Source organism: Scyliorhinus canicula, chromosome 7 (genome assembly GCF_902713615.1).
Source record: "Scyliorhinus canicula chromosome 7, sScyCan1.1, whole genome shotgun sequence".
Classification (NCBI taxonomy): Eukaryota; Metazoa; Chordata; class Chondrichthyes; order Carcharhiniformes; family Scyliorhinidae; genus Scyliorhinus; species Scyliorhinus canicula.
The window spans coordinates 211,118,426-211,133,566 of NC_052152.1; the positions used below are offsets into that span (position 1 = coordinate 211,118,426).

Below are 15,141 nucleotides of genomic sequence, written 5' to 3' on the forward strand. Positions count from 1 at the left end.
ACTGGACAGGGCTGGACTGGGCAGGGCTGGACTGGACAGGGCTGGACTGGGCAGGGCTGGACTGGACAGTGCTGGATTGGGCAGGGCTGGACTGGACAGGGCTGGACTGGACAGGGCTGGACTGGACAGTGCTGGATTGGGCAGGGCTGGACTGGACAGGGCTGGAGTGGACCAGCTGGTCTGGACAAGGTCAGACTAGACTGGGAAGGCTGGACGAACAGGACTGGGCAGAACTGGGCAAAGCAGCGTCTCCTCATGGCTGTGCCCTGGAAAAGCGAGACGTGAATCTGCAGGATTCCTGCTCCATGAAGTCAGAATGTTCAGAATACAAAGACTTCTGCCAACTCCAGCAGGCACAATGCCATATCACACTCTAATGCTTGTTGATTGGCCAAAGGTGTGGCTGGAGGAGAGGCTACTGGGAAATGGAGGAATGATAATTGCTGGGGTCAAGGGGAATGGTGGGGGGGGGGGGGGGGGGGGGGGGGAAGGCCTGGGGTCTTTGCGATGGTGGGGTTGATGCTCGGGGTCTCAGGGGATAGGTCAGGGGGAGATTGGAGATCCAGAGATCCTCAGGTCCCCCAATTAGAAGGGGGCTCCTAGTGGAGGGTGCCAGCACTCCAGCACCCCATCACCCTCTTTCTGACATTGAACTTTCGGTTTCTCCCATCCCTGATTTTATCATCTGTCTAGCAGCCTAAAATTGAGGCTGGGCAGGAAAGGGCCTTTAAATGGCCAATGAGTGGTTACTTAAGGGTATTAATTGGGGAAAGGGCAAGCTTCCCCTCCCAGCTCCAACTTGCTCCAGTGTCACATTGTGAGTTAACGGCCTGGAGAGAAACCCGCATTTGCAATTTAATGTTTATTCCACTGCCTCAGAATTGCTGAGGTGGATGGGTTATGGGGGAGGGTGAGGGTGAGGGTGGGGGGGGGGGGGGGGGTATTGGGGGAGGGTGGGGGATGGGTTATGGGGAGGGGAGGATTGGGGAATGGGTTGTGGGGAGGGGGAGGGCGGGGGTGTGAGGGGCGGGTTATGGGGAGGACATGGAGGTTGGGATGGATTATGGGGGAGGGCGGGGGATAGGGTGTGGGTTCTGGGGTAGGGTGGGAGATGGGGATTGGGTGATGGGGGAGGTTGGGTTATTGGGAAGGGCGGGGATGATGGCTTGTGGGGGGGTTGGGGCAGGGGATAGTGGGGGGGATGGGTCAGGGGGAGGGTGGGGGTGGGTCAGGGGGGAGGGCGGGGGGTGGGTCAGGGGGGAGGGTGGGGGGGTTGGTCAGGGGGGAGGGCGGGGGGGTGGGTCAGGGGGGAGGGCGGGGCGGTGGGCCGGGGGAGGGCAGGGGGTGGGTCAGGGGGGAGGGCAGGGGGGTGGGTCAGGGGGAAGGTGGGGGGGTGGGTCAGGGACAGGGCCGGCCCAAGGTACCGGCAACTCGGGCAGTCGCCCGGGGCGCCATGTGCTAGGGGGTGCCAGAGACTCGGGTCCCGCGCATGCGCAGTTGGGCCGGTGCCAACCAGCGCATGCGCGGTGGCCGCCCTCCCCCAGGGCGGGCCCTTCCGCCCCCCCCTCCGTCCGCCCCCCCCCCCCCCCCCCTCGAAGGGTGCCGAAGTTCAGCTTGCCCAGGGCGCCAGCAACCCTAGGGCCGGCGTTGGTCAGGGAGGTGGGTGGGTGGGGGTAGTGTAAAATTCTGGCCTAAATATAAATAAATCAATGTTTCTGCTCACCCTTCCTATCATTTCCAGGCAGCTGTTGTGAATGTCTCTGTGGATATTCGGTGACAAAATCTTCAAAAACTTTAGAAGTGGAGCAGAAATTCTGAACAATGTGAAATAAAGGAGTGCTTTTCTGTGATTATTCCTCTCTGACAGGCTCCTGGGTCAGTTGCACATCAGTCTACAACAAGTGGCCAAAACTGGGCGCTTAGTTCTCAAGGAGGCTCTGGTTGACAAGAAAAATTCTCTGACGGATGTAAGTTATTATTATTATTAAATAGCACTTTCTGCCTCTTTATTCAGAAGATCAATAATCAAGAAAATGGTCATGAATCATACAAAGAACAAAGAACATTACAGCACAGGAACAGGCCCTTCGGCCCTCCAAGCCTGTGTCGACAATGCTGCCCGTCTAAACTAAAATCTTCTGCACTTCCGGGGTCCGTAAGCCTCTATTCCCCATCCTATTCATGTATTTGTAAAGATGCCCCTTAAATGTCACTATCGTCCCTACTTCCACCACCTCCTCCGGCAGCGAGTTCCAGGCACCCACTACCCTCTGTGTAAAAAAACTTGCCTCGTACATCTCCTCTAAACCTTGCCCCTCGCACCTTAAACCTATGCCCCCTTGTAATTGACCCCTCTACCCAGGGAAAAAGCCTCTGACTAACCACTCTGTCTATGCCCCTCATAATTTTGTAGACCTCTATTAGGTCTCCCCTCAACCTCCGTCGTTCCAGTGAGAACAAACCGAGTTTATTCAACCTCTCCTCATAGCTAATGCCCTCCATACCAGGCAACATCCTGGTAAATCTCTTCTGCACCCTCTCTAAATCCACCTCATCCTTCTGGTAGTGTGGCGACCAGAATTGGACACTATACTCCAAGTGTGGCCTAACTAAGGTTCTAACTAAGGTGATTCATTTTGGAAGGAATAACAGGAAGACTGGGCTAATGGTAGGATTCTTGGTAGTGTGGATGAGCAGAGAGATCTCGGTGTCCATGTACATAGATCCCTGAAAGTTGCCACCCAGGTTGAGAGGGTTGTTAGCTTTCATTGGTAGAGGAATTGAGTTTCGGAGCCATGAGGTCATGTTGCAGCTGTACAAAACTCTGGTGCAGCCGCATTTGGAGTATTGCGTGCAATTCTGGTCGCTGCATTGTAGGAAGGATGTGGAAGCATTGGAAAGGATACAGAGGAGATTTACCAGGATGTTGCCTGGTATGGAGGGAAGGCTGAGGGACTTGAGGCTGTTTTCGTTAGAGAGAAGAATGTTAAGAGGTGACTTAATTGAGGCATACAAGATGATCAGAGGATTAGATAGGGTCGACAGTGAGAGCATTTTTCCTCGGATGGTGATGTCCAGCACGAGGTGACATAGCTTTAAATTGAGGGGAGATAGATATAGACAGATGTCAGAGGTAGGTTCTTTACTCAGAGAGTAGTAAGGGTGTGGAATTCCCTGCCTGCAACAGGAGTGGACTCGCCAACACTAAGGGCATTCAAATGGTCATTGGATAGACATATGGACGATAAGGGACTAGTGTAGATGGGCTTTAGAGGGGTTTCACAGGTCGGCGCAACATCGAGGGCCGAAGGGCCTGTACTGCGCTGTGATGTTCTATGTTCTATACAGCTGCAACATGACTTGCCAATTTTTATACTCAATGCCCCGGCCAATGAAGGCAAGCATGCCGTATGCCTTCTTGACTAGTGCAGCACGGTAGCATTGTGGATAGCACAATTGCTTCACAGCTCCAGGGTCCCAGGTTCGATTCCCGGCTTGGGTCACTGTCTGTGCGGAGTCGCACATTCTCCCCGTGTCTGCGTGGGTTTCCTCCGGGTGCTCCAGTTTCCTCCCACAGTCCAAAGATGTGCTCGTTAGGTGGATTGGCCATGATAAATTGCCCTTAGTGTCCAAAAGTGTCTATAGTGCTGGGTGGGGTTACTGGGTTATGGGGATAGGGTGGAGGTGTGGACCTTGGGTAGGGTGATCCTTCCAAGAGCCGATGCAGACTCGATGGGCCGAATGTAAATTCTATGAAAATATCTATGATGACCTTCTCCACCTGTGTTTGCCCCTTTCAGTGACCTGTGGACCTGTACACCTAGATCTCTCTGAATGTCAATATTCTTGAGGGTTCTACCATTCACTGTATATTCCCTACCTGTATTAGACCTTCCAAATGCATTACCTCACGTTTCTGAGGTCATAGAAGTGCATAGAATCCCTACAGTGGCTCATCAAGTCTGCACTAACTTGAAAGAGCACCCTAAATAGGCCAAATCCCACAACCTATTTCCGTTAACCCATTCCCACAACCCCCGTACCCCTCCCTCTGCCATACCCCCCCCCCCCATCCAGCCGGCACCCGCCGGCAGGACACCAAGTGCCCTGCCCAAGGGCAACACACACAGTAGCCCCTACAGGGGGCGCAGCACTGGATCTGTGGAGCGTACCGCCGGCAAGGGCCTCGGCAGCCCACGGTACCCCTGGCAACAGGGACGGGCACTAATGGGAGCGGGGTGCAGGCTGGAGGAAGGTGGAATGGGACGATAGCTCAGCGGTTAGCACTGTTTCTTCACAGCTCCAGGATCTCAGGTCGATTCCCGGCTTGGGTCACTGTCTGTGTAGAGTCTGCACGTTCTCCCCATGTCTGCGTGGGGTTCCTCCGGTTTCCTCCCACATGTCCCAAAAGACGTGCTGTTAGGTGAATTGGACATTCTGAATTCTCCCTCTGTGACCCGAACAGGCGCCGGAATGTGGCGACTACGGGCTTTTCACAGAAACTTCATTGCAGTGTTAATGTAAGTCTACTTGTGACAATAATAAAGATTATTATATTATACGGGGTCAGAGTCCTCAGTGCCAACTTGGGCCACTATCTAGCCCATTGGACCTAGTTGGGCACGGGGGGTACGCACCATGTAACATGTCGGCATTTCACCCCCTGCACACAATGGATATTGGAATTCAACCAGCAATGGGAACCCTCCTGCTCGTCGCCGCATCTGCCCTGTGGCTGTATGAGCTGGAGCTTCTTGAGGAGGAGGAAGCTGCAGCAGCGGAGCCTGCCCCAAAGGGACAGGTGGTAGCCGCCCAGACTGGAGGGCCAGCCGCCCAACACGCCAAGGAAGAGGAGGTACAAAGGAGGTGCCGCATGAGGCCTCGTGTGTACTCGTGTCGAGGACCTGCCGGACTGGGCATGCCTTCGAAGACTCCGGCTGAACAGTGAGACAGTGCAACATATCTGCCAGATCATGGCACACCTGGCACCGCGGGGGTATGGGGGAGGACACCCGCTCCCGGTGGCTGTCAAGGTGGGGGTTGCCCTGAACTTTTATGTGACGGCGTCTTTCCAGGCACTGAATGGGGGCCTGTCCGGAATCTCACAGAGCTCGGTGCAAAGGTGTATCCGCGCTGTCACGGAGGCACTATATGCCCAGGCGGCTCAATACATCCATTTCGATGTGGACTGTGCCCACCAGCCTGCCCAGGTAATGGGGTTCACTGCCATCGCCAGGATGCCCCGTGTCCAAGGGGCGATTGACAGGATGCATGTCTCCATACGAGTGCCTGCTGATAATATGCCGCTCTACACAAACCAACACTCGATGAACGTGCACCCATTCCCACCCCTCCCTCTGCAGCCAGCCCAGACCAGCCCACCCCTCACACCCATCAGACAGAGCACCACCCAGGTGATTTGCAACACTGTGCATAGGTGTTTTATGTGAAAACATATATGTTGTGTTATGTACTTTGGAACAACACAGGCTGCAACTTGATGCCGCTTTGAGTAAAAGATGCTCCAGACTTTTAAATAAGTTATTTATTGAACCATTAGCACAGTTCTTAATGAGTTTGACTCTCTGCTAATCTCAATGTAGTAACTCAGTCTAACTGAACCAGCCTTGCTCTAAGCCATGTGCTGGGGTGTGATGCTGAGGATACACCCTGTCTCACTCTGTAGATGTTGGTCTGTGGAAAGAGCCGGGGTGTGAGTACCTCATCCCTTTTATAGTGAGATACCACCCCTGAGTCCTGACTGCTCATTGGTCGTGTCCTATTCTATGTGTTCATTAGCTGCCTGTCTGCATATCATTATCTGCATGTTTGCATATCATTATCTGCATGTTTGCATATCATTATCTGCATGTTTGCATATCATTATCTGCATGTTTGCATATCATTATCTGCATGTTTGCATATCATTATCTGCATGTTTGCATATCATTATCTGCATGTTTGCATATCATTATCTGCATGTTTGCATATCATTATCTGCATGTTTGCATATCATTATCTGCATGTTTGCATATCATTATCTGCATGTTTGCATATCATTATCTGCATGTTTGCATATCATGACAATATATACAGTCTGTGCCTCTGCCTCTATCGTTAAACTGTACCCTTGCCAGCTTAACTGGTCTTTACTTTTCTGGCCTTACGGGCCGTAACTCTATGTCCAGGTGGTTCCCCAGATGTTACAAAGAACAAAGAAAAGTACAGCACAGGAACAGGCCCTTCGGCTCTCCAAGCCCGTGCTGACCATGCTGCCCGTCTAAACTAAAATCTTCTACACTTCCGGGTTCCATATCCCTCTATTCCCATCCTATTCATGTATTTGTCAAGATGCCTCTTAAACGTCACTATTGTCCCTGCTTCCACCACCTCCTCCGGCAGCGAGTTCCAGGCACCCACTACCCTCTGTGTAAAAAACTTGCCTCGTACATCTCCTCTACAACCTCCTCCAAATCGTGCCCCTCGCACCTTAAACCTACTGGCCTCCCCGAACAGGCGTCGGAATGTGGCGACTGGGGGATTTTCACAGTAACTTCATTGAAGCATACTGGAGACAATAAATGATTATTATTATTATTACCTACGCCCCCTAGTAATTGACCCCTCTACCCTGGGGCAAAGCCTCTGACTATCCACTCTGTCTATGCCCCTCTTAATTTTGTAGACCTCGATCAGGTCGCCCCTCAAACTCCTTCGTTCCAGTGAGAACAAACCAAGTTTATTCAACCGCTCCTCATAGCTAATGCCCTTCATACCAGGCAACATCCTGGTAAATCTCTTCTGCACCCTCTCTAAAACCTCCCCATCCTTCTGCACCCTCTCTGAAGCCTCCACATCCTTCTGATAGTGTGGCGACCAGAAGTGAACACTATACACCAAGGGTGGAATTCTCCGCTCCCGCAAAAAATCGGGAAGGTCGTTGTGAACTCGGCCGAGTTTCATGACGGCCTCGGAGGCCGCTCCTCTCACCTTATTCACCCCCACCCGGGGGGCTAGGAGCGGCGCTCCGTTATTCTTGGCCGCCGCAAGTTGCTCAACTCCTCCATCCCTTTTACATCCCCCTCTATCCTGCCTGAAACATCTAAATCAGGGGTGGGCAAACTACGGCCCGTGGGCCGCATGCGGCCCGACAAAGGTTTTTATGCGGCCCGCCAATGAGGTGCCCGGAATCATAACCGGCATTTTTGAAAAGCCGCCGGGGAAAAGCCGCTAAAGTAAATGCGCTTATTCAATAAGTGCATTTACTTCAGCGGCTTTTCCCCGGCGGCTTTTCAAAAATGCCGGTTATGATTCCGGGCACCTCATTGGCGGGCCGCATAAAAACGCGCGTAGTGGGGTGGATGAGTGGGGCTGTCTCATTGGTCGGTTTAGTTGGGTATGCGACCAATAGGAGTCCAGGTACAAACAATAAGCCTTATTATTGTTTGTAACCTGGACTCCTATTGGTCGCACACCCAACTAAACCGACCAATAAGGCAGCCCCACTCATCCACCCCACTACGCGCGTTTTTATCGTTGACTCGGCCGGGCTGTGCTTCTGTCAGTGTTAAGGATCAGCACAAGCAACTTGACACCTGATTTCAACAAACTGGTAAATTACTGCAGTCAGATGCATCATTCTCATTGACATTGTTCTGTTACTTACTGAGTTACTTTGTTTTTCAAATAAATGTGCTTTTTTTCTTTAAAGACCTTTTATTTTGGCTATTTAAAATATTAATTATTTTACTTAATATACTATGCGGCCCTTTAAAATTGTGAATTTCTGAATGTGGCCCTTGCACGGAAAAGTTTGTCCACCCCGGATCTAAATCCTGGAACGTTTAGCTGCCAATCCTGTCCTTCCCTCAACCAAGTCTCTGTAATGGCAACAACATCATGGTTCTAAGTACTAATCCAAGCTCTAAGTTCATCTGCCTTACCTGTTATACTTCATGCATTAAAACATATGCACTTCAGGCCACCAGTCCCGCTGTTTTCAGCTACATCTCCCTGTCTGCTCTTCCTCAGAGCCATACTGGCCCTATTTCCTTGTTCTCCCTCAATCTTTTCACCTTCTGACCTATTGCTCTGGTACCCACCTCACTGCCATACTAGTTTAAACCCTCCCGTGCGACACTAACAAATCTCGCGGCCAGGATATTTATGCCTCTCCAGTTTTGATGCAACCATGAATGGAGGTGGCCTGCTGTGATTCCTGCCCTATGACGAGGGTCCCTGTTGGCGCACGTCTCCTGGGGGGGACCGTCCTGGATGGGCCTGGCTGCTGCTTGGGTGTCCCGGGTGGCGTGGTGTCGCCCTGTTCTGCCCGCTGCCCACCAGATGCACCAGGGACAGGAGCAGGAGTCCGACGTGCTGCGGTATTCGGCATCTCCCCTGCGGGGGTCACCGGCTCAGGCCTCATCACCTCCCTCAGGGTGCCTGAGCCCCCGGGTTTCTCCATGGGAGGGGGGTGCGAACGGAGCTATCCCCTGAGGCTCCCTCACCACCTGGTCATAGATCATAGATCATAGAATTTGCAGTGCAGAAGGAGGCCATTCGGCCCATCGAGTCTGCACCGGCTCTTGGAAAGAGCACCCTACCCAAGGTCAACACCTCTACCCTAGCCCCACAACCCAGTAACCCCACCCAACACTAAGGCCAATTTTGGACACTGAAGGGCAATTTATCATGGCCAATCCACCTAACCTGCATATCTTTGGACTGTGGGAGGAAACCGGAGCACCCGGAGGAAACCCACGCACACACGGGGAGGATGTGCAGACTCCGCACAGACAGTGACCCAAGCCGGAATCGAACCTGGGACCCTGGAGCTGTGAAGCATTTGTGCTATCCACAATGCTACCGTGCTGCCAGTCCTGGAGGCCCATTGCCCTCTTGGCCAGGGTCTGCACGTTCGCAGCCATGGAGCACAGAGAGTGACCATCTCCGTCTGGGACTGGGCCACATCACGCTGCAACTGTGCCACCACCTTCTGGGTCTGTGTCACATCAGCCAGTGACTGGGCCATCTCCCTCTGTGTCTGCACCACGTCAGCCAGTGCCTGGGCAATGCCGCCGACATTCCCTGCCATGGGCCGCTGTGACTGGGCCACGCTTAGAAGCGCCACTGCGATGTCCAGATAGCTCTGGCACATGGCTGCCTGTGAGAGGGCAGCCCTGTCCTGGGCCTCGGCCAGCGCCTGCACAGAATGCCCCAGGCCTTGGACATGCTGATCCATAGTCAAAACCGTCGCCCCCCCCCCAAGGCCTCCACTGCGGATGCAACCCGTGCAGTGTTGGCCTGGGTGGCACGCATGGCTGGCACCACCTCCAGCTCGTGCACGCGGCTGGACTGCTCCAACTGCACCTGCAGGTACTGGATACTCGCCGTCAACCCCTCCTGTAGTCCCTGGCTCTGCGTCTGCGTCTCCACAATCAATGGGACTGTCTGTTCCAGAAGCCAGAGAGCCGTCTGGACGGCAGCTGGTTCCTGGGATCAGCCCGACCATCCGACCGTCCGCCCCCTCGGGAGCTCCTACCTCCACCTAATGTACTGCAGCACCTAAGAGTATCCCAGGAGCCTCTGCATTAAAGTGTCTGGGATGGTGGAATTGTTGGATATAGCTGTGGCAGGAAGTCAGTGTCTGGGGTGTCCTGGGTCTCGGGTCAATGGCTCACATCCTTATCGGTCTCTTCGTCGTGGGTCGGCACCTGGGGTTGTGGATGTGGCTGGGGGTGGGGGTGGGGGCAGGGGACACCAACAGGTCCTGCAAGACATAAGACACAAGTCAAGATGCATGATTAAACCGCGGGGGGTTGAGGGGTGGGGGGGGAGAGTGGGAGTGGTGGGGGGAGAAGGGCGTATTTGTTCGGGGGGGGGAGTAGGGGTGGTTGTGGGGGGGAGGTGTGGGGGTTGTGGGGGGGAGGTGTGGCGGTGGTTGTGGGGGGAGGTGTGGGGGTTGTGGGGGGAGGTGTGGGGGTTGTGGGGGGGAGGTGTGGGGGGGAGGTGTGGGGGTTGTGGGGGGAGGTGTGGGGGTTGTGGGGGGAGGTGTGGGGGTTGTTGGGGGGAGGTGTGGCGGTGGTTGTGGGGGGAGGTGTGGGGGTTGTGGGGGGGGAGGTGTGGGGGTTGTGGGGGGGGAGGTGTGGGGGTTGTGGGGGGGAGGTGTGGGGGTTGTGGGGGGGGGGTGTGGGGGTTGTGGGGGGGAGGTGTGGGGGTTGTGGGGGGGAGGTGTGGGGGTTGTGGGGGGGAGGTGTGGGGGGGGTTGTGGGGGGGAGGTGTGGGGGTTGTGGGGGGAGGTGTGGGGGTTGTGGGGGGGAGGTGTGGGGGTTGTGGGGGGGAGGTGTGGGGGGAGGTGTGGGGGGGGGGTGTGGGGGTTGTGGGGGGAGGTGTGGGGGTTGTGGGGGGGAGGTGTGGGGGTGGTGGGGGGGAGGTGTGGGGGTTGTGGGGGGGAGGTGTGGGGGTTGTGGGGGAGGTGTGGGGGTTGTGGGGGGAGGTGTGGGGGTTGTGGGGGGGGAGGTGTGGGGGTGGTTGTGGGGGGGAGGTGTGGGGGTTGTGGGGGGGAGGTGTGGGGGGAGGTGTGGGGGTTGTGGGGGGAGGTGTGGGGGGGAGGTGTGGGGGTTGTGGGGGGGAGGTGTGGGGGTTGTGGGGGGAGGTGTGGGGGTTGTGGGGGGAGGTGTGGGGGTTGTGGGGGGAGGTGTGGGGGTTGTGGGGGGGGAGGTGTGGGGGTGGTTGTGGGGGGGAGGTGTGGGGGTTGTGGGGGGGAGGTGTGGGGGGAGGTGTGGGGGTTGTGGGGGGAGGTGTGGGGGTTGTGGGGGGGAGGTGTGGGGGTTGTGGGGGGGAGGTGTGGGGGTGGTATTGGGGGGAATGGACACACGTGTCACGGGGGGAATTGCAACTCAGCGGGGTCTCACTTCCTCGCCCGCAGACAAGCTCCACGCCAGCGACTGTCCTTTCCTCGGGCCCCCCGATCATGTCCAGTGCCCTATGTTTGGGCACGGTGAGGGGCCGCAGGTCCGGCAGTCCCCCTCCAGTCTTCTCCCGCTCCCTGCGGTTATGAGCGTCCTTCTTCTAGGGGAGGGGGGCACTGGACAGACAATGACAGTGTTAGACAGTCCAAGACATGCAGCCCAGGGGGTTGGTAGCTGGTGGCCTCCAGTGGACAGGGCACTGGCCGTGGCGGCCGGATTGGTTCCGGCATGTGGTGCAGGATGGGGGTTCGGCTGTCCCGATGGTGGTGGGAGGGGGGGTGGGGTTACGGATGTGTGGGACGGGGTTAGTGCCAGGGGCACAGTGCTGCTTATTCACCCTGAGGAGGTTGTGCAGATTCTTCCGGCATTGCTGGCCGGTCCGGGTGGTGTTGCTCACCGTGCTGACTGCCTCTGCCACCTGTGCCGAGGCACGGTGAATGGCAGCGGCTGGCAGCCTCCTTCCCCAGTCGGGGTACAGGTTGCCCACCTCTCCTCTAAGGCAACCAGCAGGATCTCCTGCTCGGTGAATCTCGGCTCCTTGCTGCCTTGTTGGCTGGGATGGTGTGTGTGGGGAGTGCATCTGCAGCTTGTCAGCCTCCTGAGTGTCAATCACAAACCCGGCGAATTCGGCACCGTTTCTGATTGGAATCGATTGTGTTTCACGTGGCGCCGGTACAAGCCCCTCAATGGCCGTGGATTTGGTCCAAGTGCGGCGCCAGTTTTGCTGTTGTGAAACTCCACGAATCCTGCGCCGGTGTCAATACTTCAGGAACAGAAAGTCCCGCCGATAATCTCCGAGTGTTCCTGACACCTTCTGTCCCTGTTCCCAACTGGGACGGCTAATTCCTGCCTCCTCGCAACAGGACCTGTCACAGATAAGACAGGAGAATCGTGCCCACTGGGCATGATCTTCCAAAAAGGGAACAAAGTACCCGAGCGAGCGCGTTTAGCCGGGTGTTTCCCGCCATTCGTGCTGAGAAACAAGTGTTTATTCAACGTGAGTCGCTCTGAATAAGGAGCCTAAACAGGAAACGAGCGGCTAAGGCCGCACTTGGCCCCGTTCTTTGCAGCGGGGAGCTCTGCTCGCCAGAACAACCCATTGTAGCGAGAATGACATCCCGATCTCCGTGGCCCCCAGAAGAATCTCTGACCCCCCCCCCCCCCCCCCAGCCCAAACGTAACGTGGGAGGGAACCCCGGCCAAATTGTGCGCGTGCGAAAAATGTCACCTCTGCAGTGCCAACCTGGCACACGGCAGTGCCCCATCAGTTGGCAGTGCCACCTAGGTACTTTGGCAGTGCCCCATCAGCTGGCAGTGCCCCATCAGCTGGCAGTGCCACCTAGGTACTTTGGCAGTGCCCCATCAGCTGGCAGTGCCACCTAGGTACTTTGGCAGTGCCAGGGTACCCAGGTGGCACTGCCAGGCTGACACCAGCTGTGGCAAGGCACCACCCTGCCTAAATGGCATGCAGCTGAGGGCCTCTGATCCCCTTGAAGACCCCCCCCCCAGCGCTGTTCTGCCTGGTCCCCATTTGTGGGACCAGAGTTGTTACGCTGTCTTGCAGCACCTGAGAATTCAGCTCAGATTAACTCACTCTGTCAGAGTGGAGACTGGGCCTAAACAATGCTTTAGTTATTGTTCAGTTTGACAGTGTCTGGGCCGGCTGAACTGCTCCAGTATTACAATGAGTTTCCATGAGCCGCCAGGAAACTTGGTGAAGGCCATCGCCAGCCCCTTTGCATTTTATAAAAGGAAACACTATAATAACAGGTAAAAAACCGAGCAGAGCCGGGAGCACGAAAAACCTGTTTAACTCGACTTCAAAAGGTCAGCCAATAATGAGTAAGCGCATTAGCTTAACAACTGTTGCTATGGCTGTATTTAAAAATAAGATTCAATTGAACTGAGTTTACGATTCGTATTTTTATTCCTCATTCTTCCACTCTGAACGCACTTCAAAGAGAAAATTCTTTAGAATTTCCATAACTCAAAACGTAGAGATTGAAGGAACTCCTACTGTGCGTGTGCTACATACGTACTGCGTGTACGTATTGTATGCACTGTGTATGCACTGTGGATACTGTACCCACTGTGGATACTGTACGCAGTGTGGATATTGTACGCACTGTGTATATGTACAATATGCACTGTATATTTGCCCTGTGTATATGTACTGTAGATATGGTATGCACTGTGTATATGCACTGCAGATACTATATGCACTGTGTATACGCACTGTAGATGACGTGTGCACTGTGTATACATAAGAACATAAGAACTAGGAGCAGGAGTAGGCCATCTGGCCCCTCGATCCTGCTCCGCCATTCAATGAGATCATGGCTGATCTTTTGTGGACTCAGCTCCACTTTCCGGCCCGAACACCATAACCCTTAATCCCTTTATTCTTCAAAAAACTATCTATCTTTACCTTAAAAACATGTAATGAAGGAGCCTCAACTGCTTCACTGGGCAAGGAATTCCATAGATTCACAACCCTTTGGGTGAAGAAGTTCCTCCTAAACTCAGTCCTAAATCTACTTCCCCTTATTTTGAGGCTATGCCCCCTAGTTCTGCTTTCACCCGCCAGTGGAAACAACCTGCCTGCATCTATCCTATCTATTCCCTTCATAATTTTAAATGTTTCTATAAGATTCCCCCTCATCCTTCTAAATTCCAACGAGTACAGTCCCAGTCTACTCAACCTCTCCTCATAATCCAACCCCTTCAGCTCTGGGATTAACCTAGTGAATCTCCTCTGCACACCCTCCAGTGCCAGTATGTCCTTTCTCAAGTAAGGAGACCAAAACTGAACACAATACTCCAGGTGTAGCCTCACTAACACCTTATACAATTGCAACATAACCTCCCTAGTCTTAAACTCCATCCCTCTAGCAATGAAGGACAAAATTCCATTTGCCTTCTTAATCACCTGTTGCACCTGTAAACCAACTTTCTGTGACTCATGCACTGGCACACCCAGGTCTCTCTGCACAGCGGCGTGCTTTAATATTTTATCGTTTAAATAATAATCCCGTTTGCTGTTATTCCTACCAAAATGGATAACCTCACATTTGTCAACATTGTATTCCATCTGCCAGACCCTAGCCCATTCACTTAACCTATCCAAATCCCTCTGCAGACTTCCAGTATCCTCTGCACTTTTCTCTTTACCACTCATCTTAGTGTCATCTGCAAACTTGGACACATTGCCCTTGGTCCCCAACTCCAAATCATCGATATAAATTGTGAACAATTGTGGGCCCAACACGGATCCCTGAGGGACACCACTAGCTACTGCTTGCCAACCAGAGAAACACCCATTAATCCCCACTCTTTGCTTTCTATTAATTAACCAATCCTCGAACCATGCTACTACTTTACCCTTAATGCCATGCATCTTTATCTTATGCAGCAACCTTTTGTGTGGCACCTTGTCAAAGGCTTTCTGGAAATCCAGATATACTACATCCATTGGCTCCCCGTTATCTACTGCACTGGTAATGTCCTCAAAAAATTCCACTAAATTAGGTAGGCATGACCTGCCCTTTATGAACCCATGCTGCGTCTGCCCAATGGGACAATTTCTATCCAGATGCCTCGCTATTTCTTCCTTGATGATAGATTCCAGCATCTTCCCTACTACCGAAGTTAAGCTCACTGGCCTATAATTTCCTGCTCTCTGCCTACCTCCTTTTTTAAACAGTGGTGTCACGTTTGCTAATTTCCAATCCACCGGGACCACCCCAGAGTCTAGTGAATTTTGACAAATCATCATTAGTACATCTGCAATTTCCCTAGCCATTTCTTTTAGCACTCTGGGATGCATTCCATCAGGGCCAGGAGACTTGTCTATCTTTAGCCCCATTAGCTTGCCCATCACTACCTCCTTAGTGATAACAATCCCCTCAAGGTCCTCACCTGCCATAGCCTCATTTCTATCAGTCGCTGGAATTTTATTTGTGTCTTCCACTGTGAAGACCGACCCAAAAAACCTGTTCAGTTCCTCAGCCATTTCCTCATCTCCCATTATTAAAACTCCCTTCTCATCCTCTAAAGGAGCAATATTTACCTTAGCCACTCTTTTTTGTTTTATATATTTGTAAAACCTTTTACTGTCTGTTTTTATATTCTGAGCAAGTTTACTCTCATACTCTATCTTACTCTTCTTGAT

General features: G+C 53.6%; 1 protein-coding gene across 1 annotated transcript in view; it reads left to right on the plus strand.

The window, feature by feature from the left end:
* LOC119969776 (fer-1-like protein 4) overlaps window positions 1–15,141 on the plus strand; it is a 427,310-nt gene that overhangs the window by 33,950 nt on the left and 378,219 nt on the right. Inside the window, 1 exon segment of the mRNA XM_038803853.1 lies at window positions 1,868–1,967. Coding sequence (XP_038659781.1) covers window positions 1,868–1,967 — 100 coding nt within the window.